This window comes from Trachymyrmex cornetzi, unplaced genomic scaffold (genome assembly GCF_001594075.2).
Source record: "Trachymyrmex cornetzi isolate Tcor2-1 unplaced genomic scaffold, Tcor1.1 scaffold15, whole genome shotgun sequence".
NCBI classification, from domain to species: Eukaryota; Metazoa; Arthropoda; class Insecta; order Hymenoptera; family Formicidae; genus Trachymyrmex; species Trachymyrmex cornetzi.
The window spans coordinates 1-23,838 of NW_017296091.1; the positions used below are offsets into that span (position 1 = coordinate 1).

General features: G+C 30.9%; 3 protein-coding genes across 3 annotated transcripts in view; 1 reads left to right on the forward strand and 2 right to left on the reverse strand.

The window, feature by feature from the left end:
- Window positions 1-678: 678 nt before the first annotated feature.
- LOC108758077 (LIM and SH3 domain protein F42H10.3-like) lies at window positions 679-11,995 on the reverse strand. The gene is made up of 2 exons (XM_018502855.1): window positions 11,546-11,995; window positions 679-777 (listed from the first exon to the last, which is right to left on the reverse strand). Exons 1-2 carry the CDS (start codon window positions 11,612-11,614, stop codon window positions 679-681), a joined length of 168 nt encoding a protein of 55 aa, XP_018358357.1. The 5' UTR covers window positions 11,615-11,995.
- Window positions 11,996-12,077: 82 nt separating this feature from the next.
- LOC108758076 (3-hydroxyisobutyrate dehydrogenase, mitochondrial) lies at window positions 12,078-19,217 on the reverse strand. The gene is made up of 8 exons (XM_018502854.1): window positions 18,907-19,217; window positions 16,995-17,074; window positions 16,738-16,916; window positions 16,505-16,626; window positions 15,983-16,193; window positions 15,753-15,879; window positions 14,085-14,256; window positions 12,078-12,198 (listed from the first exon to the last, which is right to left on the reverse strand). Exons 1-8 carry the CDS (start codon window positions 18,953-18,955, stop codon window positions 12,125-12,127), a joined length of 1,014 nt encoding a protein of 337 aa, XP_018358356.1. The 5' UTR covers window positions 18,956-19,217; the 3' UTR covers window positions 12,078-12,124.
- A 2,327-nt stretch (window positions 19,218-21,544) lies between these two features.
- The window catches only part of LOC108758078 (Ionotropic receptor 76a), a 5,343-nt gene continuing 3,049 nt past the window's right edge, over window positions 21,545-23,838 (forward strand). The window contains exons 1-6 of the mRNA XM_018502856.1: window positions 21,545-21,719; window positions 21,781-21,925; window positions 22,012-22,194; window positions 22,364-22,518; window positions 23,239-23,335; window positions 23,405-23,471. Of these exons, the coding sequence (XP_018358358.1) occupies window positions 21,545-21,719; window positions 21,781-21,925; window positions 22,012-22,194; window positions 22,364-22,518; window positions 23,239-23,335; window positions 23,405-23,471 (822 nt within the window). The remainder of the gene's footprint in view (window positions 21,720-21,780; window positions 21,926-22,011; window positions 22,195-22,363; window positions 22,519-23,238; window positions 23,336-23,404; window positions 23,472-23,838) is intronic.

Below are 23,838 nucleotides of genomic sequence, written 5' to 3' on the forward strand. Positions count from 1 at the left end.
TATACAGGGCACGTATACAAAAAATAAGTACACAGGAAATTTAGTGCTAATTTAGTGCTCCAAGATAGAGCCAACAAAAATTAAAATATAGCGTCAATTCGAATATAACGTTAATTCCAATATATTAGAGCGCGCCGCGCTGAACTCCTCATTTTTTTTTAATTACTGCTAAACGGTTTGAGCACTAAATTTCGGAATAGGGTACTAAATTAGCACCTAATTAGCACTAAATTTTTTACCTATTGCGAACTTGATTTTCGATGGTGGGAGGTCCAGGTTAATAGGGGTGTTGAACCTGGATTAAGAGTTAACAGTGAGTTGTGAAACTGGACCGAAGAAGATGATGGATGATTGCGAACTTGATTTTCGATGGTGGCGGGTCCAGGTTAATAGGGGTGAATGCAAAATACTAAAAAAATAATTTTTTTATATTCTATTAGGATTTTTCCAGGCAATGCCAGCAAGTGTTAAGTTAAAACGAATAACTTGGTTGCGTAAAGCAGTTTGTTATGCTACAGAAAAAGAGAACGCGACAAACAGTCCGACTCGCAGACAGCAGTTTTCACGGGTCAACTTTCTTTCTGCAATAAAATGGAACGCGAATTTCGTCAGAGGCATAAGAAGTATACGATCACGTAAACAAGAAATTAAATACCAAAACATGTATAACGTTCCTACTTACGCCTCGCAATATGGCTGTTTGTTGAAACCCTTGTACGTCCGCATGTTCAGGGTCATACCGCAACCCTGACACTTGAAACATTGCTTGTGCCATATCTGTAACAAGAAAACAATTATTATTGACATTCCACGTCAATTTATCAGGTTTATACGATTGCATGATAAACATAACGCGGAAAAAAAATAAAAAAAATAAAACGCTTAGTATAATAAACCTCTCAAATATTTTCGAATTTTAATCGATATTAAACTTGATTCGTTGTAATACTAATCACAATCTGATACAGTAGGTATTATGTGCAGCGCATTTCGTCATCAACTCTTTCGGTGGTTTCATCAACAAGTGTTGCAAACGCGCTCTTCTATAAATATTAAAAGTTTGTTTTCTACGAATCTTATTTCGATCGAGAAGTGTCCTACTTAATTTTCTTGCATATCTCTTTAGAACCTGTATGCTTATAAATTATTTATTTTCACCAGGATAATTTCATCATATAAATTTCATTGCACTGCACTTGCGGGAAATAAACGTCAGCGATAAATAACGAATAATACTATTGGTGATGATAATATTACGGCACGACAATGATATCTCGCGGCCTTATTCGCAGTGTTATGAACTGTCAATATTTCATAATAATGATATCAATATACTAAGGCAATCTAATATCTTATACAGATAATCATATGACGTTAACGAGGTGAAATTATCAGTTTTTTTCGCCGTAATCTCTTTCTCTTTGTTAATGAGATATTTTCAATATTTAACCGCCGGAATTAATTACAAGTTAAGTACTCTGGAAGCGTATTCTTCTCTAAAAGAAGAAAATGGTTTAGTTGTCATAGAAGTGAGTTTCAGATTTGTTGAAAGTTTTTGTTAATTAGCGCATAGCAGATCGAAAGAAATGTTGGCCAAATTATTCATAAGCCAAATTTTTTTATAAACTTTGAAACATTATACAATGTCTGCTTGCAATAATAAAAATCGTGTTTAAACAAAGTAAAATAATTAAAAATGTAAAATATATATATATATATATAAAACAATGTATTTCGACTTAATTTGCAGAGACATGAACCGATATGGATATGAAATATAATAGTTTAACATCCAAGATAAAATTCTTCTGATGCTAAATAGCATTAAAATTGCATTTATTAGAACCCTTTCATCTCAAAAAGGTTAAACGACATTTAGTTAGTTCTTGAAATTGCACTCAACCCTGTCACGTTACACTCGATATGCCATTGATAAATAAGATATATGACTTTCGTGATACAGTGCGACGAGCATTAACCAAATAAGTACATCTGCAGTAATCCGGCAGCTGTGCGTATCATCATCATCTCATAATCTTTCTCGCAAACATTATGAAACACGTTAAGATTCTTCAGACTAGAATGGTGATGTACATTACGGTAAAATTATTAATAGGAATTCTCTTAATGCTTTTGCAATTTAATCATAGATTTGGCAATATACCTTACAATATCTTTTCAACGAACTGAATATTAAGTATCGAATGACAAGAGTATCGTATATTATATTTTATTTAGCAATTGATATTCTACAATATACATTTCCATATTTTTCATTAAGTAAACTTGTAAAAAACACAATTATTGTAATATATTTCCTAATTTGCCATCGGAACTGTTTATTTAAAACAATATATGTACCGAATATATATATTTAATTTCAAGAATTTTACAATTTTTTATATTCCTTCGATGTTCCTGTTTACACTGTGACTTCAAATTTATCCTTAGTTGTTGAATTTCAACATAAAGCTTTTTATAAAAAAATAAAATAAGGCAATTTCTCTTTTTTGTAGAAATATGGATTTAATTATCTCTCGAATAAGAAGCTAACCAACTGGACGAAGCACATGTACGGCTTTATTCATCGCGTCAAGCCATATATTAGGTTAATCTATACAATCGAAGGTCATCGTAGTGGTATCGAGGCCCTCGGCAATCGGCAAGGCCGTTCTCAGGAATCGACAAAGGTTATAGAACGCAGTCGATCACAGCATGATCTTGATAGTCTCGAAACACGAGATGACTCATTACTATGAAATGAATCAACTGTGCAATTTATTTATTACATCCTATGTTGGAGAACGAAAGAACTAGTAACTTTTAAATTATTAAATATCTTTTACTGCAACAGCAAAAAATTGATTAAATGTTGAATGCAACGAAAATATTATATAGATACATTTCAAGGAGGAGTTACACTTTGAGAAATACTCTCATTAACTATTCTCTTCTATACGTTTTACAAACGCTACAATAGCGTACAATGTTCTCATAGGACTTCCTTCGTTGCAAAATAACATCGCAAGCAAGAAACTGAAGGCACACCACAATGTGTTTTAACGATCCTTTCGTCACATATGTTAGAAAATAGTTGCAGGGACAAAAGGATGCGGATCCATAAAACAATCTTATGAGCTCTTAAAGTAATCTTCATATGTACTAAAAAAAAAAATTATAATTATAAATAACTTCTTGAAAAAGTATCTTAAAAAGAAGAAAATCATATTCCTTTTTATTAACAAATATCAACATAAAAATTTTTGTTTAAAAAAATCTCAATTGTGGCTAATAATAATTTCGCGTTACCAACATCAGCACTTATTTTAGCTGGAATAAAAGGCTGAATCAAGGCGGTAAGCCAAAGCCGATTTTAATCGTATATTTCAAAGTCGAAACGTCGTGAAAAACTTTGTCGAACAGTATAAACTTTTGCTCTGAATTCCGTAAAATGTCAGCGAACAAACATGTTAAATAAAACATTGTCGGTGCAGAATCTTTTTTTTCTTTTTTAAAGTGCGGCACGTTTCGATTTCTAGACGGCGAGGTCACCGATGTCAATTCACGAGACAATGTCGGAATGCGGCTAATAATGAATGCAACAGCATCTTATTTATGTATATCGTATGATCGACAAAATACACATATATGCTGCAAGAAACACAACTGTATTGTTAGATAGACATAATGCCTCTGGTTAGAAATTGATCTCATATTTTACCGTTCATGTTAAATATGTTGCAACGAAGTCTAATGCCTTGTGTCCACGAAGCTAGAAATCGGTTCGAGATCTCGGACGGAGAAAGAATTAACAAACATTACATTAGAACTATTCAGTCACATAATTAATGTGTCAATTGGTCAATTTTTACTTCAGTCAAGATCTCGAATCAATTTCTATCGTGGACTTAAGGCTTCATACAGTCTAGAAAAAATCGCAGTATGCACTAAAGTTAATCATATAAGAGGAACAAATAGATATGAAGATAAATTAAAATTTACAGAAACGCATTTCAGGGGGGGATTGCACATACAAAATAATTCTAATTTCTATTATGATAAAAATGAAATTTTATGAATAAAGAATGATCAAATTATTTTGTACACATCGTGTGCTGCAAACATATGTATATGGGTTTCCTTTTAATTGGTAAGATTATAATGTACAGAATTGTTCGACTGCACACAAATTCTGATAAGAAATCTGCATAGAGAGAATTATACTGTAGAACAGTTTTCTTGATCAAGCACTTTCACCCGATTTCGGAATATTTTTTACCTGTGCAAGACTCTTGTTTCGTAAGATATCTTATTTATAGTTGCCGTATATACAGTGTCCTGGATTAAGAAGAGAGCGGTCAGCGTGCGGCAAAACCGCTTATACATTTTGAATATGTTTGACGTTACGTACGCGCGCGACGGCGCTATGGAATATGACCTTAATTATGTGCTTAGGTGAAAAGCGATTTAATGCTTCGATACGCATAAAACTTAAGAATCCGATAATTTGGTCGCACTCGAGTGCTCTGTTACATTATTCTTTATCATTGATGAGTTGCGATAAGATAGAATCAGTGATTTGTTTGCCGCCAAGCAACACCCAGTACTCATTAAGTATAAAAAAATTAGATATAATTACATAAGCAATTTATTCCTGAAAGATATTCTGCTCTATTATTTTTTTTATATAAAATATCGTTGTGTTAAATATTTATAGCAATTACTAAGAAACCAAGCACGAGTTGTTGAATAAAATTCGTTATAAAGATTCATTAAAAAGAAGGGATTACATCAACAGCGCGGAAATGCATTTTCGTCGAAAAGCCGAGGAAGAATGGCGTTTAAATCGATACTATCGCCAAAAGTGAAAGTTCGGCTACGTGGTGAATTGTCGAGTAAGTGGCAATCGGTGGAACAATGACAACTGATCTCGCGTGCCTTTCTAACAAGTTGAATATTGAACGTTACATGACGAGCGTAATGCAAATTACGCTTTGTTGAATATTAAACCCAATAGAAATATTTTAAATATTACAAATATTCAATTGGTAAAAAAAATGCTAAGAATATCTGTAATAAAGAATTTATTAAAATTATTATAACTAACAAAATTATTTAAATGTGACATTCATCCTAAATCAATTTAACAAATATAATTTATAAAATCAGTGTATTTTATATGATTGGTCATAAATTAAAATATAGTTTATCTTAGAAAAAATACGTTATTATTTAAAGAGGAAACAAAATGTTGAAATATTATTTATTATGTCGTATAATTCCTAATATAAAGCACTCAAGCAGGTTATCAAGCCATTAGATGTGACCTCATAGATATATGTTTTATTTGTTTAATTAGAATTCATTACCATAAAGTTATCGCACTTATAATGGAACGAGATTATTGTTAAATCGTCTCATGTTCTTCTCTTATCAGTGCGATTTCCGACGGATTCTATATCATGATGGTAATATAGATTAGAATTGATTTATCTGTGGGTAAGCTGCAAAAAGAAAGAACTATTAAACGTTAAGAATAGCCCCATTTTTCTCGCGTGTTTAAAGAATTGCGTATGGTATGTGTACCTCCTATATAATCGCTATATTCACGCCTTCGCAATCAACGGTGGGAAACAACCGGATGCCGCGCCGCATCGTTGGAATAGCAGGAATATTTAATGACTGAAAAGCAATGAATCCAGAAAAGTGAGAAGTCATTTAATCCGATTGCGATCAACCGAATGCAAGGAGCATTATAACTGCACGAAATGATCAACTTCCAAAACTTGCGCAATAGAAATAAAATTGTAAATAGTTTGGAATACGTTCGAGAACATTGTTATATAATTAATCGTGACTAATAATTAATCGTGAAATAACGATAATTCAACGATTATGGAGAAAAACGTGCAAACTCATTATTTTATATGTCGATGTAAATATTTCGGTGTTTAATATTTATATTCTGTGTAAAGGTAGGTACATAAATGTTATCTTATCTGTACGGCATTGGCGTTCTGCCACGAATTCTTTAAATCAGCGAATTTCTCGACTAACAGAGAGCAACAGGTCGAGATCAACTCCCACCTGTTGTGACTGCGCGCGCGAAGCCCACGCAACGGGTAGCTCGTAATTCGTTACAATTTGCTGCAGGTCGATTACTGCATATACACGTAGTATATCGTAAAGTTTCGTAAACAATATTACCATCCTCATATTCGTGAATAAAAATCATTCCTATATAGAGGTTATTAAAAATAAGCGAAATATCAATTTATTTATATAGAAACGATACAGTCGTATCGTACAAATCTTATAATATGATGTTGCACATAGTATATATACATATATATGTACTTTTAGTTATACAATTAGGATCTATATGGAATAATTAATACTTCGAGTAGATTTTTTAAAAAATATGATTATAGTAAGCAATATGTCACGGTAATGAAACAATCGTGGTTTATAATAGTCGAAATAAACGTATCGAAGAAAATTATAATTTCTGAATTCCCCCAATCACATTTTTCTCTTTCTTAAGAAAATATATTTTTTGAGAAAATACCTAATAATGAAAAGATTTGGAGGCAATATGAGATACTCGTAAGACTACTACAAAATAATAAAGCTATTTACAAATAAAAAACAAGTTCTTATTAGGCACAAGAGATAAGAGGGGAGATTGAGAACCAGCAAGTAGCTGCTCTTCATTAATAAGATGTAAATTAATCATTACTGATATCCATATATAACTTAGATCGCGCGTGCTGTATAGAGTGCGGATTAAAAAACGCGAGATAAAAAAGACGAGTAAAAATTACTTGAGAATAAATTTAAGTATCCTTAAGCATTTTTATATCTCTCGTACTTTCTTCATCACACCAACTTTCAAAAATATTGATAAACATTTTGCAATATTACTATCGCTTATAATAATTAAAAAACATACAAGAGCATATCAATAAAAATATTGTATATAAATATCTATATACTGTAAAAATAAATGGGATGTTAAAAATTTACTGTAAAAACATGCACGCGATAAAAAAAAACGCTTCTTAAATTAATATTTAAGAAGCGGCAAAATATTAATAAAATTACGAATAAAAAGATATCGATTTGGTTTGATTGATTGGATTACATTTGATTAGATCATTAGAAAGTAACGCAAAAGAAGAGAAATAAATCAGAAAGCATTGCTTGCAGAAAAAAGAATCCATCGTGAGGAAGAAACTGATTAACTACGAACATTTTCCTTCATTAAAACATTCCCTTTAATTTTCCCTTGTGCACTTCGGTCTGTTGACCGTGTAACGTTATGCGTCTCGTCTCTCAATTCTTCCTCGTATTGCGCTGCTCTTCCATTTCTTTCATCTCGCTTTCCTTCTCTGTTTCTCCAAAGAAACAAAAAAGAGAGATAGTTGCAACCGCAATTTCACGAGACATCGCGAACACGCAGTGGAAACGGGCGTAAACTCGAGCGTAAACAACGATCTGCACGTAAAAGTGCATAAACCGTGCCATAATTTACTAAGTGAACAAAAAGATATCTATTAACTACTTTTCTTGTCTTAATTAAAACATGAAATAATTGAGACAATTAATTTAGACTATTAATTAATAAATTTGCCTCGCTAGCTAAAATAAAATAAAAGGAAAATAGAAATAGAAAAAGAGCGTTCGAATAATTTATTGAAAACCGACAGAATTTAATAATGTAATTTCCAAGTGAAAAGAATAAAGGGAGATTAGTGTTTATTATATTTTATTATATTTTTTTTATTTTGCCATTGTGAGTCACGTTGCGACAAAAAAAGTCTGCTTTCATTCTCTTTGCGGGAGATACCAAAAATGGATGGATCATGCGGTAGACGCACGCAACGCGCGAGAGAATTTAGAAAACCAACGTGGCGATCATGCGGCACGATACACATCCAAATTTAGGATCCTGACTGACTTCCTCGACCTCTTCTCGAACGTCTGAAGCTCGTTTTCTGACGGGGAATGCCGCCCACGCGATTAAAAAATGTTGTTAACTCGCCCAACGAGTTTTATTTATCCTCTAGTATCAAGTTAGATAAGATATTTTTTAAGCACACCACATATACGTATATATTTATACTTTTACATAATACGTATCTTATTAAGTCAAAAGAGTCATAATTGCTTATTATAAAACTTTTATTATAAAACTGCACTCCTTTTGCAAAACAAAATTGAAATTTTAGTAGAAGCTTGTGAATCCCCCATCTCATCAGGGATTGAATAAACAGAAAATAACGTATTCATATATTTATATAAGCATCCGGACGAGATACGTCGGAATTGATAAGAAAAAGCTAACAAAGTTAATTATTCAAATTCCTTCTCAGAGTAATATATACAATTTATGACAAAACATTTAATTTTATGAGGAATTCGCAGTAAATACTGACGTAAGATTCCGAAGTTCGCGCACTTGGCTTTAAAGTTTATTTCTAATGCAGCTCGATAAACAAATTTTTTTAGTGCAAAGTATCGTCTACGTTTATAGAAGGAAGATTCGGCGTAAAAGTGACTAAAGAGAACGGTCAGTCTCTCTCTCTCTCTCTCTCTCTCTCTCTCTCTCTCTCTCTCTCTCTCTCCCCTCTTCCCTCCCTCATCTTTCCGTCTCTCTATATGCAGAGGACATGCTCAGTATCGGTCATTCAACGTAAGAATAAACGAGACGAGAAATATCACAGCGAATGGAACTGAGAACGGTTCAGCGAGCGGAACTAAACGAGAACGGTACATCCTGTAATCTGTCTCAGAAAAAGTTTTGGTGTGCTATAATGTGCCAATCTTCTTAACATCTCGACAACGCGAGAAAAAAACCAGACACTAAAGCCGCATTAATTGTACGTAAAATAATAATTCTTTTCCGTCGTAAAAACAATTCATTGTCTTCAGAAGTGACAGTTTCGTTGCATTTATAATAAAGATACGTTAATTCTATGTATTCACGTAATAGGCTTAAGTTTGTATAATAAGAATGATTGATTAATTCTTCAACTCTACAGTTAAATTATTAATTACAATATATAATTTCTCTCATTTAAATCCTTTTAATACTACTTAGTTGAAAATAAAAGAAACTATTTATATATTTACGATACATATTATATTGTATTTCAAAATGCTAAATAATATCAAAATAGCGTAAGATTGAAATAAAATTTTTATAATTGACTAATTAATTTCAGACCCTAGTTTCTCGCGCGAATATAAAGTTGGATAAATTAGCACAGCGAATGGAAGTAAATGGGAGTTGCACGCCACGGTCTTTCATAAAAACACTCGCAAGGATCCGCGCTCCGTTCATAGTTTTGAACAAAACGCAAGTTATAAATCCGACATTTCAAGGCTTATCCTGGACAAATGCGGAAGTTGGTATATACAGTAAACGAAGCAAGAGAGTATTTGCTACATTCCGCTTGAATAGCGGCTAAAACGAAATGAGTCTCAACAAAATTTGTTTTATATAAAGAATGGTCTGAAGAATAGTCAACGTATTTCGTATATACATACAACTTGTTTAAATAGATACATAATCGAATACCATTATACATAATTATACATAGTTATACGTACATAGATAATAGGTAAGTAAAGTTTCCACCGATAATCTCACAAATATCATGTCTTACATATTGTACCAACTTTTGACAAAGTACAAATGTTGTAAAAATATTTAATCGAGAACACAAAATATATAAATAAAATAAAATAAAAAAGATAATTAAAATAAACTCATTAAAAGTGCGCCATTTAATTTTCTACTCTTTCAGCGGATCTATCCCTTTTTTGTTATTATTTCCTTTAAAATTCTCGTATTTGCAATTTACTTTTTTATACGTGGAATATACTAAAGAGCAAAACTGTGCAACTATGTTAGGTCTTCCGCAATCTACATTTATAGATACCAGTTATAACGTTCAGTTGAACCATTGCAATCGGTTCGCGAACGGTACATCCTGCCATGTACTCCCACTCCATTTCTACGTATCTCGAAAAACGCTGCGTGCCCGTTGTATGCTATGCCGTAAGCGAGCATACAAATCCTACAACGATCGGAAAAGAAAATCCTCGCAAACAATCACGTTGCCACGTTATTATGCGCTGAAAGACGTTTAACGAGAACGTAATTTTAACATTTATTTGTCTAATTTACTTTAGACAATCAAAGACTCACTCTTAAATAATAAAAGCTATCAAATGTTGGCTGTTAAATCGCTCGAAATAACTGTGTCATATTCATATGCGGTATAAAATTTGACATTATTATTACTATATTTTCATTACCATTTGATTTTATCGTATTTAAATATTATTTATTCGGTTTAAATTTAAAAAACCATCATTTTACTTTATTTATGTTTTTGTCTAACGGTCTAATTCTCTTTTAGAGCGTTACAAAGTACAAGGTTTGGTTTGCTGGTTAACTTGTGGTTGGACATAACTTGATAATAATGTAAAAAAATGTATTTTTCTAGCTATGATTAATTATTAAACTAATGATTCTGTAGTAAATAACTTTCAAAGATACCACAAAACCATTAGTGATTAATTATAGTTGAAGAAAACAATTTTTATCAAGTAAGGTTGAATCAAAATTACAAGTTAACCAGATAATGAAAAATCGGGCTTAAGTGTGATAAAAAAAATGTAACAAAACATTTTGCTTTATCTTCTCGTTTTATTTCTTTATTTATCACACTTTTAAAAGTTGCTCAAAATATGTATAACTGTTTATCCATGTTTGACATATTTGACATTGTTATCATTACCATATTCTCATTACCATTTATATTGTATTTAGATATTCGATTTGAATTGAAAACAAACACGAATTGATGTCTTTGTAACGGTCAGTAACAGCTTTTAAAGCGTACAAGTGCATCTAACAGAATTCACTGCAATGTACCAGAATATTCTTCGCATCCTTGTGACATGGTGGGGAACTATATATCTCGCAGCCTTTTATGCATCGAGCGTACTTCGTCCGTCGCGAGAAACGGTGCGGCGTGCGTGCAACAAGTGGATTTCTCCAGTTCTTTCCAATTTTATCCAATTTTCTTTAAAACTATTACACGTATATATTTATTTATTTTTAGTTGTAGTTTAGGGTTTTAATTAAAACTTAATGAAACTGAACGAAACATATCGAGGCGCAACAAATAGACAACTCCGTTTGGCGAGTACGGAGCGTTCCACGACGTTAAACACGCGTGCATCACGCACTCACGCACTCACGCACGCACGCACGCACGCACGCACGACGAGGAAGGCCATCGATTGGCAACGGCGCGAAGGCCGCCACTGGGCCGAGCCCTACTCAATGGGGCCGAACGAGAACGGTACATCTCTCCCGTTCTCTCCTGAAGAGCGGCACTCCTTTCGGAGCTGAGAATTCGAAAAGAATTCCAATTCCTCCGAGGATAAGTTTTCTCGAATTATCGAGAAGAACTCGCTGGTTCTTCCAGACGGACGAAAGAAAGATAACCGAGCAAACTCTACGTACCTTGTCGAGGCACTTGAGCTCCTCGATCGGATAGACCGTCTTCTCGCATCGGGCGCACGTCTTGCTCATCTTTATCTCCTCTTCCTTCTCGGCTACGGTCCTCTTCTCGCCTCCGCGTTCACCGTCGCTCACGCGCACTCAGGCTACCGATCTGCACGCGGTCTCGATTAATACTTTACTTACGTTTTTTTCGAGACACCGGATTAAGAGCACGCACGCACGCACGACACACGCACGCACGCTTGTACGTACGCACACACTGGAGAGACGACGGATCTCGGTCCTGCACGTGTGTGACGTATATACACCCTAGCGACACATCCGACCGACCGACCGTCGCGTCGCCGTTGCTGGACGACTTGCCTAGCGGACAGCTGCTGGCGCCAGTTCGTTCGCGAAAATCCGGCGGGAAAAACCAGCCACCGACGACTCCGATCGTATATCTTTCCGTGACTGGCGAGTGGCGACGTTGGACGGCGTTGGACTCTTGTTCGCGTCCCGTTCTGCGTCCCCGCCTCGCTCCCTCACCCCCTCTCTCTCTCTCTCTCTCTCTCTATTCTCTCCCGACTCGTGTGAGACTCACGGAAACGGCAGCGAGTAAATCCTCGAACTCGCCGCAGTCGCACCGAACCGCACTGCCCTCTCGTCCTCGTCTAATCACAAAAAAGAGCCGTCAAACAACACCGATGGTAGAACGAACACTACTGCGCTAGTCAACGCGACGACTCGCCGCGCACTGCGATTACTGCGAACGCGTGCGTCACGTGGTACGATCCTGTCACGTGCGATTGGCGAATCGCGAGCGCGACTCAGGATCGGCTACATAATTGAGAAAATTTTGTAATCGAGAAAACTTCCTTCTATTTTTGTATATAATACTGATTCCATTCAAAGCGCGGGAAGAAGCAAAAATGATGTTAATTTTGGCAATATTTACACCGAAAATGTAATCCTGAAAAGCACCAAAGACACTCTCAAAAGTATAGAATATTCTTTTCTCCATTCCTAGATTGCATGGTTAAATAAAACGTTCGTTTATACAACTTATTGAAAAAAACTAACGTTTCAGAAAGATCGTTACTGCAGATAATTAATATTAAATATGATAAAGTAACAATTAATACGTGTGTTAATAATATTAGATATCTGATAATTATATTATTATATAAATGTAATTTTTGACCTTATATTTTAATTAACGCTATTAATCTTAGAAACATTTTGCCGTATAAAAGAAATAAGCTGTAATAAATGTAATATAAAGTTAAATAGATTCGCGTACTACGCTAGTCAACATTAGTGACGTTAATAATTAAATCTCTTCATTTTATGAATTTATTTACTTTTGTTATTCTCATTAACGGACGCAATGTGATGAGATTGCATATATGATACAATTGTTGAATAAACAAAATAAAAAATAAATTGTATAATAAATAAGGTTATCATTGCTGCTCACGACGTACGTTATAAAACTGCAGCGTAATGAACTGTTAGATCTACGAGGACGTTGATAATATAGCGTTCTAACATATCGATTTATAACTATACCTATAAATTAATAACAATAATAAAAGGAAATATACAGAAATAATATATAAAAATTTATTTCGGAGATTTCATTCTATTTATTTCACAAAAAAATAATTTTAAAATACTTTTAAAGTACAATAAATTTTAATAATTTATACTTAACTTTCGCGTTGAAGAGCTAGAACTTGAATCAAAAGTTGCAGTTTACTGTCGGTAAGTATGCATTTTAATTGTTTGCAAATTATATCTTATCGCTTTATAAATATATTATTTATATACTAACAACTACAGAGGTTTATACAGATAATTTACTTATATTTGATTTATTCTTGGAATCACAAAACTAATTTTATTTTAGTAATCTAACTAATTTTATTTTAATTTTTACACAGATTTTTATTTTTATTTTTAAATATATTTTATCAAAGCTCATTAAAAAAGTTACAGTTTACAGAAGTTATTTATTATTATCTCTGTAAGAAACATAAATAAAAAATAATTTTAAATTTAAATATCTACTATATTAAACATACGTAATATTATCTTTCTAAATTGTACTTTAATTCTATATTTTCTGACATATTTAAAAAATTACATATAAAACAGTTTTTTGCAGTGTAATTTAATTTTAATCTCAGTTCAATTAACTTTTCATCTTTTTCTAGTTCTAGAATCAAAAAATGAAGAGAAAGTTGAACTAAGATTAAAGTTAATAATTGATAAACAATGGTAAAAACGGGCGAGTATCAGTTAATTCTACAGAACAGACCACATAATCATTGTCTATCTACTAGTGCCCTCTACAGATTACATAACGCGGATGAATAATGCAGTATATTTGAATATATTTGTAATCGCACAATATGAAAGTGTGTTGGATAAAGAATAAAAAAACGTTAACTTTTGTAAATAATATACCCAAATAAAAATCGTTTACTTCACTCGATACATTAAAAATAATTAATAAGGCTTATACTATATATTTTCAAGTCTTTTCAATTTTTACCTTTAAGGAATTGATAGATTACGCTGAAATCTTTATTTGAGAATCCCTGAGTGATGACCGTTGTATAAATCTGATGCGCCAGGGAACCGAGAGGAATCGGAGTTTGCGTTCTAGTCGCGATGGATTGTACCAATCCCAGATCTTTGGCCATCAATGTTGTGCCGAAACCGCCCTACATGAGTATATTTGTTATTTGCTTTGAAAACTAGTATTTATGACTGTTTGTTATATTTAAGACTATCTTTAATACAATCTTGAGATATCAATTAGACAGCCACACACAGATTTACGTCTTAAAATACTATACTTAAGACGTCTTGTAATAAGAGCCCCGGTAAAAAGTTTTTCATGCATGAATATGTATAAACAATAAACATACATAATTTTATATGAAATATGTCCATACATGTTCATACATCCTTTTTTCTTCTATTACTAAAAATACTTTTTAGTAATAGAAATAACAATAATAATGTGAAAACATTAAAAATAATTAAAGAGTAATTTTCATACTATTTATTTTAGAAAAAATTAAGTTTGAAGAAATGTAAAAAAAATTACTTATGTATAATTATATATAAAATTATGCATAATTGTGTAGGAGCAATTTTTTTAACATTTTCCCAAATTTGTTTTTCTCTAAAACGAAAATTATCCCTTTAATTATTTTTTATATTTTTACATTGCTATTGTTATTTCTAATGTTACATTCTTATTTCAAGGCTGTTCTGAAAACGTATGTGAAGATGTTAATATGGCTATCTAATTTTGGTTCATGACACATAAGACAAAAGACATAATCTTAAATATAATAGGTCTTCTACAATAAGCCATTAGTCATAAATCAGAAGTCAAAAGCTAATAACTGACGATTGTGATTGGTCAATTTTTAGCTTCTGATTTTTGATTTATGACTAATTGCTTATTGTAGAAGGCCCATAAGAACTGACTACGAACACCGGCCAGTACTTTTTGATGGAGCTTCTCTTTGACCTGACTCTCGAACGGAAGTAATTACTTTCGACAATGTCCACGAAACATCTTTAACTTTACGATAACGCTGTTTTGAAATAGTGATAATTTCTAATTCTGAATTATATATTCGTTTCAATCGATTATATTCTAAAATAGCTTTTTCACTAGCAAACACGGATGAAGGATCAAAATTAATTAAATGCAATCCATTAAGAGATGTTACTCGAGATAGTGCAACATACGTCTGGCCGCAACTAAATACGTTGTTAGACGTAGATCCATAATAGCATTTTGCAAGCTCAGTCCTTGATTTTTATGAATGCATGGTAATATCATAACTCAAAGATAATGGAAATTGTTTTCTAATGACATATACTCTGTCCATCACTTGAAACTTAACACTTACTCTTTCAATGAAATATTCTAAACCAGACAGTAAAAGAACTTTTATTTTTACGGTTACGGAAAATGTATGGGATGGTCCTAATGCAACTTATTATAAAAAGCCCGTTAGAGCTCTCTGAATAAATTATATAAACTATTAATTTTATAACCGAAAATTTTGCAATGTTATAATGTTTATTTATCTTCTCCAATTGTGTTAATTCCTTCGGTTCTCGAGTTCTGCTTCAGTGAATTTGCAATGTAAGAAAAAAACCGGGTCACGCAAAAACATTCTGTGCACTCAATTACCTCATAATTCTTCGAACTAGGAACATTAGGCAGAATTCCCGGAACTGGATTATACAGATCGGAAGACCAGCATCTGCCTGTGCTAGAATTTACAACGTTCGCCAATATCTTAGCATCTAAGCCTAGCCTAAAATAAATCACGTATTAACTACTAACTACTAACGTATAAACTATTGACACGTAAAAAATAGTAATATATATGCATCACGTGTATCCTATTTGTTTCTCACTTCTGCCCAAGGTTAAATGCCTCAGCGGTGCCAATCATACTGATAGCTAATAACATGTTGTTACACAGTTTAGCCGCCTGTCCCATGCCTACGTCACCGCAATGTACTATTCTAGATCCTAGAGCTCCAAGAATGGGTTTCGCATCATTAAAATCCATTTCCTTACCGCCTACCATAAATGTCAAAGTGCCATCCTTCGCTGCATTTACGCCTATTAACACAAATTGATAAATAGTTAATTCTTACTTTAGTTGATAACACAGGCCTGCATGGTTTTGTTGATTGGGATTTAACTATGTTTTCTTACGTAGTTTTTCGACGTGATAGAGCAATTCTGCAGCCGGATTCGGATTCAGCGCGAAAAATTACGTAAGAAAACATAGTTAAATTCCAATCAACTTTCAACATCTCCAATTTTGCAGGCCTGTGTAATTTATTCGAGCATAATTTATATCTACATTTAATAGGTCAACTGTAATTCTAAATTTACATTTTAGATTTTTTATGAATGTTAAAACTAACCTCCCGAAACAGGACTATCGATAAATCTCAAATTACGTTCCCGAGCCTGCAAGGCAATAAATTGAGACACTGATGGATCCACGGTACTGCTATCGATCAGTAGAACATCCTTTTGTGCTGCACTAAAAAAAAAAAAAACAAATCAGCCAAACGTAAATTGCAATTTATTTATTCGACAAATCAATTTTAGACGTCACCATTTGAAAAAAGACTTCTAAAATTCATTTTATTACCTAAGCACGCCATTCTTGCCAGTGTAGACATCAAGGACATGTTGATTTGAAGGTAACATCGAGATGATGACATCAGCTTCTCTCGATATTCCAGCCACATTTAACGCACAACTCGCTCCTGTTTCCACTAAATTCATCATCACCGAATTATTTATATCATATACAGTGAGTTTGTAACCCTAAGAGAAAAAATCCTTATTGATGAGGATTGTTTAGTTGAAAGAGTGACTCACTAAATTTAAATCAAAATTATTAACCTTCTTCAGCAGGTTCTTCGCCATGTGACCACCCATATTGCCCAATCCAATGAATCCGATTTTTGAATAATATCTTGTTCCTATATATTATGACCCATAAAACATATTACACACGTGCGTCTGCTTTGCAAAATATAAAAAATTTATACGTTTTTACATGTAAATTATATTTAATTATATTTATTTATTTTTATAGATCTTTCTATGTTAACTTCTGCACTGACAACAAAAAATTGCTCATACATAATTATGCATAATTTTATATATAATTATATGTAAGTAATTTTTTTACATTTCTTTAAACTTGATTTTTTCTAAAACAAACAATACGCGAACATTATATCCCTTTAATTATTTTTTGTTTTCGCATTATTATTATTATTTCTATTACACTAAAAAGTAATTTTACAAAAGAAAGAAGGATGTAAGAACGTGTATGGACATATTTCATATATGGTCATACATATTTATGAATATTTATGCGTATTTTTGTATGTTTATACATATTTATATATATTCATGCATGAAAAATTTTTTACATATTTTTTATATTATACGTACTTATATATATTGATGCATAAATATGTATAATTATATATGAAATATGTCCATACATGTATAAACTAATAAATGCATGTATAAATGTATAGATATTGCATATGCAGAATTAGAGGTTTTATATCTTGAAAAGCAGTGAAGACATCGTGTCACCTAAGTTGAGCCATTCTGAAGCAGATCAGTGTAAATAAGGATGTATCAAATATTTAATCCGCACCAATTTGATACGCGCACTAATCGATTTAACGGTGTAAAAGGGATTAGTAATTTCACAGTAGTAAGGATAGTCACACATATTTTTCGCAACAATAACTGTAAGACATACCGTATAAGAATTAGCTAATCAACTAAAAATTTTTGGTAATTTTTTACAGTAATTGGTTAATTCTTACGATGCATCTTATGGTTATGGTTACGGAAAGAATATGTGCGCTGGTTCTATAATACTGAGATCGAGCTAGCGCTTATATTATTATTACATTAATTAGACAGAGTTTAAAGTTGCACAGCTATGAATTATCATCGGTTGTCAAATACTTTCAAATTGAGAACATAAAATATTTATGAATTTTTTCGAGAGATACAATTTAATAATATTGAAATTCATCGCACATATAGTACAGTGCTAATTTCCAAGAGCTAAACTTATTATAATTATATTTTCTATAAATAAATTTTTACATGAATATTTATTATTGTTTTATTAATATACGTATAAAATTTTATTTATTTTTTAATATTATTTCCTTATTAAATTTGCAAATAAGTATATAAAACGCTATTTTATATAAGAATTAAGACCAGCAGAAAAACATTTTTTAATCAATGAAAGAATTGTGCTCAAATTTTACATAGATATCTAAACGTAATAATAGAATAATCTATAAAATCTTTGTTAAATTCTAAATAACTGTAATTAGTAACAAAGAAAACACAATTCACTTTAAGAAATAAAATTTTTTTAAATATTTTTTGAATATTCTTCCGTGACAATATTCTGTTTTTGAATATTCTTTCATAACATACGTATAAGAACAAAAATATTCTTTAATAAGCAAAAATATTCTTTTATAAATAAATTTTTTGAATATTCTTTCATCACATGTGTATAAGAACAAAACTATTCTTTAATAAACAATTCAATTTTTTCACATAACAGTTCTCAAGTTACTTTTTCCTGTGATTATGTATTTATATAAATACAAATTTCACAGACATTTAATGATCAGATAAAATATTTTAGCATTTAAAATGTTGAGATCCTCATTTATGCTTAATAATAATCGTATTAGTATCATTTCATTGAATTGATTTGGAATAGTATTACAAAAAATTAAATAAGTAAAAATATTACCTGCTGTCATGCTGATGGATAATTTTGTAAGTATCGTGAAAACACTCATCTTGACACTTTATGAAAATAATGAATTATAAGAATCAACAAATAAATGTCATGCTGTGAGCAAAGAACATACTAATAATATTTATGTCGTTCAGTTCAAATACGTCGAGCGAATAAAAGCTTGTTTCGAGACACGCAATCAGCTGCTCATTAGCTTGCGTTTGTGGGTGTTAAACAAAAGAATTGTTAAAAGATAAATTTCTCGCAGAGAAAAACAGAAACATATTTTAGGTTGTAAAAGAACACTGCCGATGGCACGAAAAGACGACAGCAGCGACGTCTCATGTATGATTTAGCATAAAAATACATTACGCAACTTGATAAGAATGGATAACGAATGACGCTTTAAAAGCGGGTAATACGAATGAATTCTTCACAATTTGCTCATACATCATTATCTCGTCAAAAAGATAAATTACTTCAAGAGATCAACTTCTCTCATAAAATAATAATCATAATATATTTTTATTGTATTAATTACTTTAAAATTAAAATTATAATTAAAAGAATAATTAACAAATTTTCTTCCCATGATTATTACGGGCTACTTGTTCAAAGTTCGTGAAACTACCTATTGATCTCGTATCTTTTTTTGCAAATCGTTAATTCACGGCCACTACAATAAGAAAAAAAAGTTGCTGTTTCAAAAAAATATTACTTGATTCAACTAAATGTAGCGGTCACGGACTGTCAAGCAAATATTTGTTAATTCAACTAAATATTTGTTAATCCAAACAAATAACATGTTTTAAATTACAATATTTTGTTAATCTAAACATATAAATATTTGAACTAAATAATCATTACGAACTAAACGCATTTAGTCAAGTTAAAAACTTTTTTTTCTCAGTGTAGTCAGTAGAGATTATTTTGATCATAGAGTGATTAGAAACGCTCGCGATATAACGAATATTAATATTCTAGCAGTATGTCATTATTATTTACAATGCGATTACAAATACTTCAAAATATAAAAAATCGTTATTATTGTTATGTCTGCTATTTCTGTTGAGCTGTTTTTCTTTCTGTTATAGGTTAAGAAGTATTTATTATTAACTTGCGTGTTTTATTTTTTATTGTTATAAATGACTGTTCTATGACATATAGGAAGTTGTAAACATTGTTTTATAGTTTCTCTTCTTTTATAACTTATAAAATGAGACGGCATTTAATGAATTTTTTTTTCGATCGAGCATTACGATAATGAAAATATGTCTCTGTAAGTTGCAATCTGATGACAATCAAACACAAATCTATTTAAAATATCAAACATTTTCGTTGAATATTTAATTAAATGCTATTAGAATTAATTGTGTGAATGTTATTAATAATGTTAATTAATTAATTTTATATAATTAATTTAATTAATTTCGACATTTTTAAATTAATTATTAAACAATTATTTAGAAGAAAATTTTCTCTCAATATTTTCGATATTGTTATAATAAATAACTACGCAAGTAACTTATTTTACCGAAATTTAATAACATGTAAATGTATTATTGTAAATGTTTGAAATTACAAATATTTGTTATAGTAATGTTAATGCATATTTTATTGAATATCATATTTTACTGCTATACGTAAAGACTGAACATCAAATATCTTTATGTAGATCAGTAGAACCAAGGACATTTTGCAACTTGTTAGACAACCCTTGTTTTATCAAGATAGTAATGAATTCACTATATGTTTAGCTTCGTTACTGTCGTTACGAGGTACGTTATCAGTAAATTTTTTATAGATCACTAATTAAACGTCATAAGCAACGTTGCAGCGGATAATTGAGCAAATGTTTCTTTATCCACCGCGTAATTACACTTATATCAGCTATGTTGGTCTGACTACATGTTTATTCAGAGATCGCCATCGAGGTAGTTATCTGCTGTCAAATTGCACCCCCTGAGTGTCTCATATGTACGCAATGCTATAACGGGCACGTATAAGTACGTTCGTATAGACATCATCTCACATGCAATTTCATTTCAGGTAATCTACCAAGTCGACTTTTATTCTCATGTTAGACTTACTCGTGTTACGTGTTACTAGTTGTTGGGTGTAATGTTATCTGTAAAAACTGAGAGAAACTTGTGATATACTTATAACGATAATCGAGTAAGTTGGCTTATTACAATAATTAATTAATTAATTGATTTTATTTTTTAAAAGTATATTTAAATCAATTTAATATCAATTCATTAATAACATTACTTAACATTCTAATAAGCAAAAGAATTAGCTATACTTATCCTTAATAAAAAAGTCAATTTGAATCTTGTTAAAAAAGCTGTTATATAATACATTGATACGTTTCTGAAAACGTGCATTTCATAATTCTGAGAAGTTAAATAAGCAATATCGCGTAAAAATAGATTGAAAATTAAAACGTAGTATACACGCAACAATCATTAATTTATGAGGTACTTTTAATTTTTACGTTGATACTTCAAAACATGTATAATTGTTTATTGCATTTATACCATTATTAATACCATGACTTATACCATGATTAATTATTGTTAAAGGATTATGATTAAAGGATATTTGTTGAAGATTGCATTGTTAAATTCTAACAATTTTTTTAATTATCATGAAAGTGAATTCAATATTTGGCGTTTTATTACTCATTATTATTCCGGTATTAACTGACAAGAGAAATATTATAAAGAATTCCAAAATGGAATCCTGGATTTCTACGGAAAATTTTACGACAATGATCAAGAAATCATTTCTTTACTCCAAATGTTGCAATATTTTTTTAAGTGGTTCGTATTTCCATTATTTCACAAAAATAATGTGCAGCTTATAAAGTAAATTATCTTTTAGAATCGATTTATGATGTGGACACATTACTTCATCAATTTATCAATATTTATCCGCGCGAATATGTTCTACACAAAAGACTCTATGACTGTCAAGGATATTTCTTATTGGGACCGACGGATGGAGAAATAGAAAATGCTATGCGATTGTAAAATAAAACACAGATATATTCATATAAATTTGTATATATATATATATATAAAATTTATGTAAGTATACATATTTTTTTCGCAGTGTACCTTCATCCATTTCAACGACAGAAATTCTTATTATTATCAATAGTGAATTAAAAAATACTTCGAAGCTTTTTAATGTTTCCTTATTTGGAAATTCCAACGCAAATATTGTTTCAAGATCCGGAATTTGGACTTTGTCAGAAAATTATTTGAAACCTAGATTTTTTTTTAAAGTACACAGGTACGCAATTTTTATAACCACACACACACACACAAACACACACATTTTATATATTTATAATATAAATTATCAATTTATTATATTAATATTACATTAATATTATTCTGCTTTTTTATATTAATAAAATGTATGTAAATAAATATATTATGTGCTTTGAATGTATACATAGTTACGAAGAATTGATGTCTGAATTCAATATCGTTGATATGAAAGGTAGAGAATTGCAAGTATGTACTTTTTATCAGCCACCTTTTTCCTACCTTAATAAAACAATAAAGAAAGTAATTGACGGCGTGGAAGAAGAAGTTTTCCTAGCAGATAGCGGTGAATAAAATTATTTAAACTTAAAATTAATTTTATCAACTTTATTTATTGCAACAATCTTATTATAATGAGATAACAGTTTTACATGTATATATGTAGTTTTTAGATAAATCTGAAAAAATCGCAAAAAAAATAATTATAAAAACAAAATAGTGATGCAATAATACACAGTAAAAAAAAAATGTTAATTTTAACATTTTTTACATGTCCCAAAAGATCCATTCTGAATTTTAAGTTAAAGTAACTCATTCGTCTTGTGTTCTTTATTAACGAACTAGTAATGTTAAATAATTGACACAATACTTTACATTTATATTTGTTATTTTGACTTTAAGGGTGATTTAAAACTAATATATAAAATAAATAGAGTACGTAGAAAAGTAGTTGTAGTAACTCGTAAGAAAATGTTAATAAAACATTTTTGTTCGTATAATGTGAATGAAAAAATTTTTAGATGTTAAATTGACTTTGAGATATATAGATTAATTGAAACAATTGTATTAAAAACACTCAAAATAATATTCCATTTTTAATTGACATACGCAATTGTTAAGTTAGAAAGACGACATGAATCTAACACATCAAAATACTACAAAAATAATAACATATCAGTTGTATGTTTATTTTACATTGAAGTAATAATCAAAATGTGGTAACAACAAGAAAAATTCTACATATGGACGCACGGTTTTTTACTGTGTACGTTTACATATTTTACAGATAATGAAAAGGATGGAATAGAAATGAAAATATTTTTGGTTATGGCGGAGAAATTAAATTTTACTTGGACAATACGAAAGCTGAAAGGAAAATACAGGTAACTCTACGTATTCATTATATTAATACATAGCAAACATTAATCTTAAAAATGAACTAATTATTTTAGATACGGTCGACGCATAAATAGTACAGAGTGGAATGGCGGCGTCATTCAACTTGTACTAGAGAAAAAGGTATAATTATTCGAATTAAAGTAATGTAAATTCTAAGTAAAGTAATACTGTCGAAACATTGTGAACTTTAATTATAAGAACTGTAATAATATTTTATTGCGTAATTAAGTGATCTGAAGAAAGAATATCACACATAACTGCGTAACATGTGTTTGATGCTTCAGACTTGCGTAATTATGATTTGTGGTTTATAGAATTTAAATACTAACATTGAATGCGTTTAATAACCTAGTTTGCGTACATTATTAGAAATGTAACCACGAGCTTCTTTTACATGTAAATGAAGCTCATGGTTATAAACGAAATTAAAAGTAATGAATGATTTAACTGAAAATTAAGTTACAGTAGTTACTTAAATGTAATGAAC

Bases quoted from the DNA above. Each gene is read 5' to 3' on its own strand.
- LOC108758077 (XM_018502855.1), bottom strand. From the start codon at position 11,614: ATGAGCAAGACGTGCGCCCGATGCGAGAAGACGGTCTATCCGATCGAG. The intron at 778-11,545 runs GTACGTAGAGTT...TTCTTGTTACAG, and splicing joins AGCTCAAGTGCCTCGACAAG to ATATGGCACAAGCAATGTTT.
- LOC108758076 (XM_018502854.1), bottom strand. From the start codon at position 18,955: ATGAGTGTTTTCACGATACTTACAAAATTATCCATCAGCATGACAGCA. The intron at 15,880-15,982 runs GTGAGAAACAAA...GATTTATTTTAG, and splicing joins GCATTTAACCTTGGGCAGAA to GCTAGGCTTAGATGCTAAGA. The intron at 12,199-14,084 runs GTAAAAATTGAA...TTTTGTGATTAG, and splicing joins AATCTATCAATTCCTTAAAG to ACGAGGACGAGAGGGCAGTG.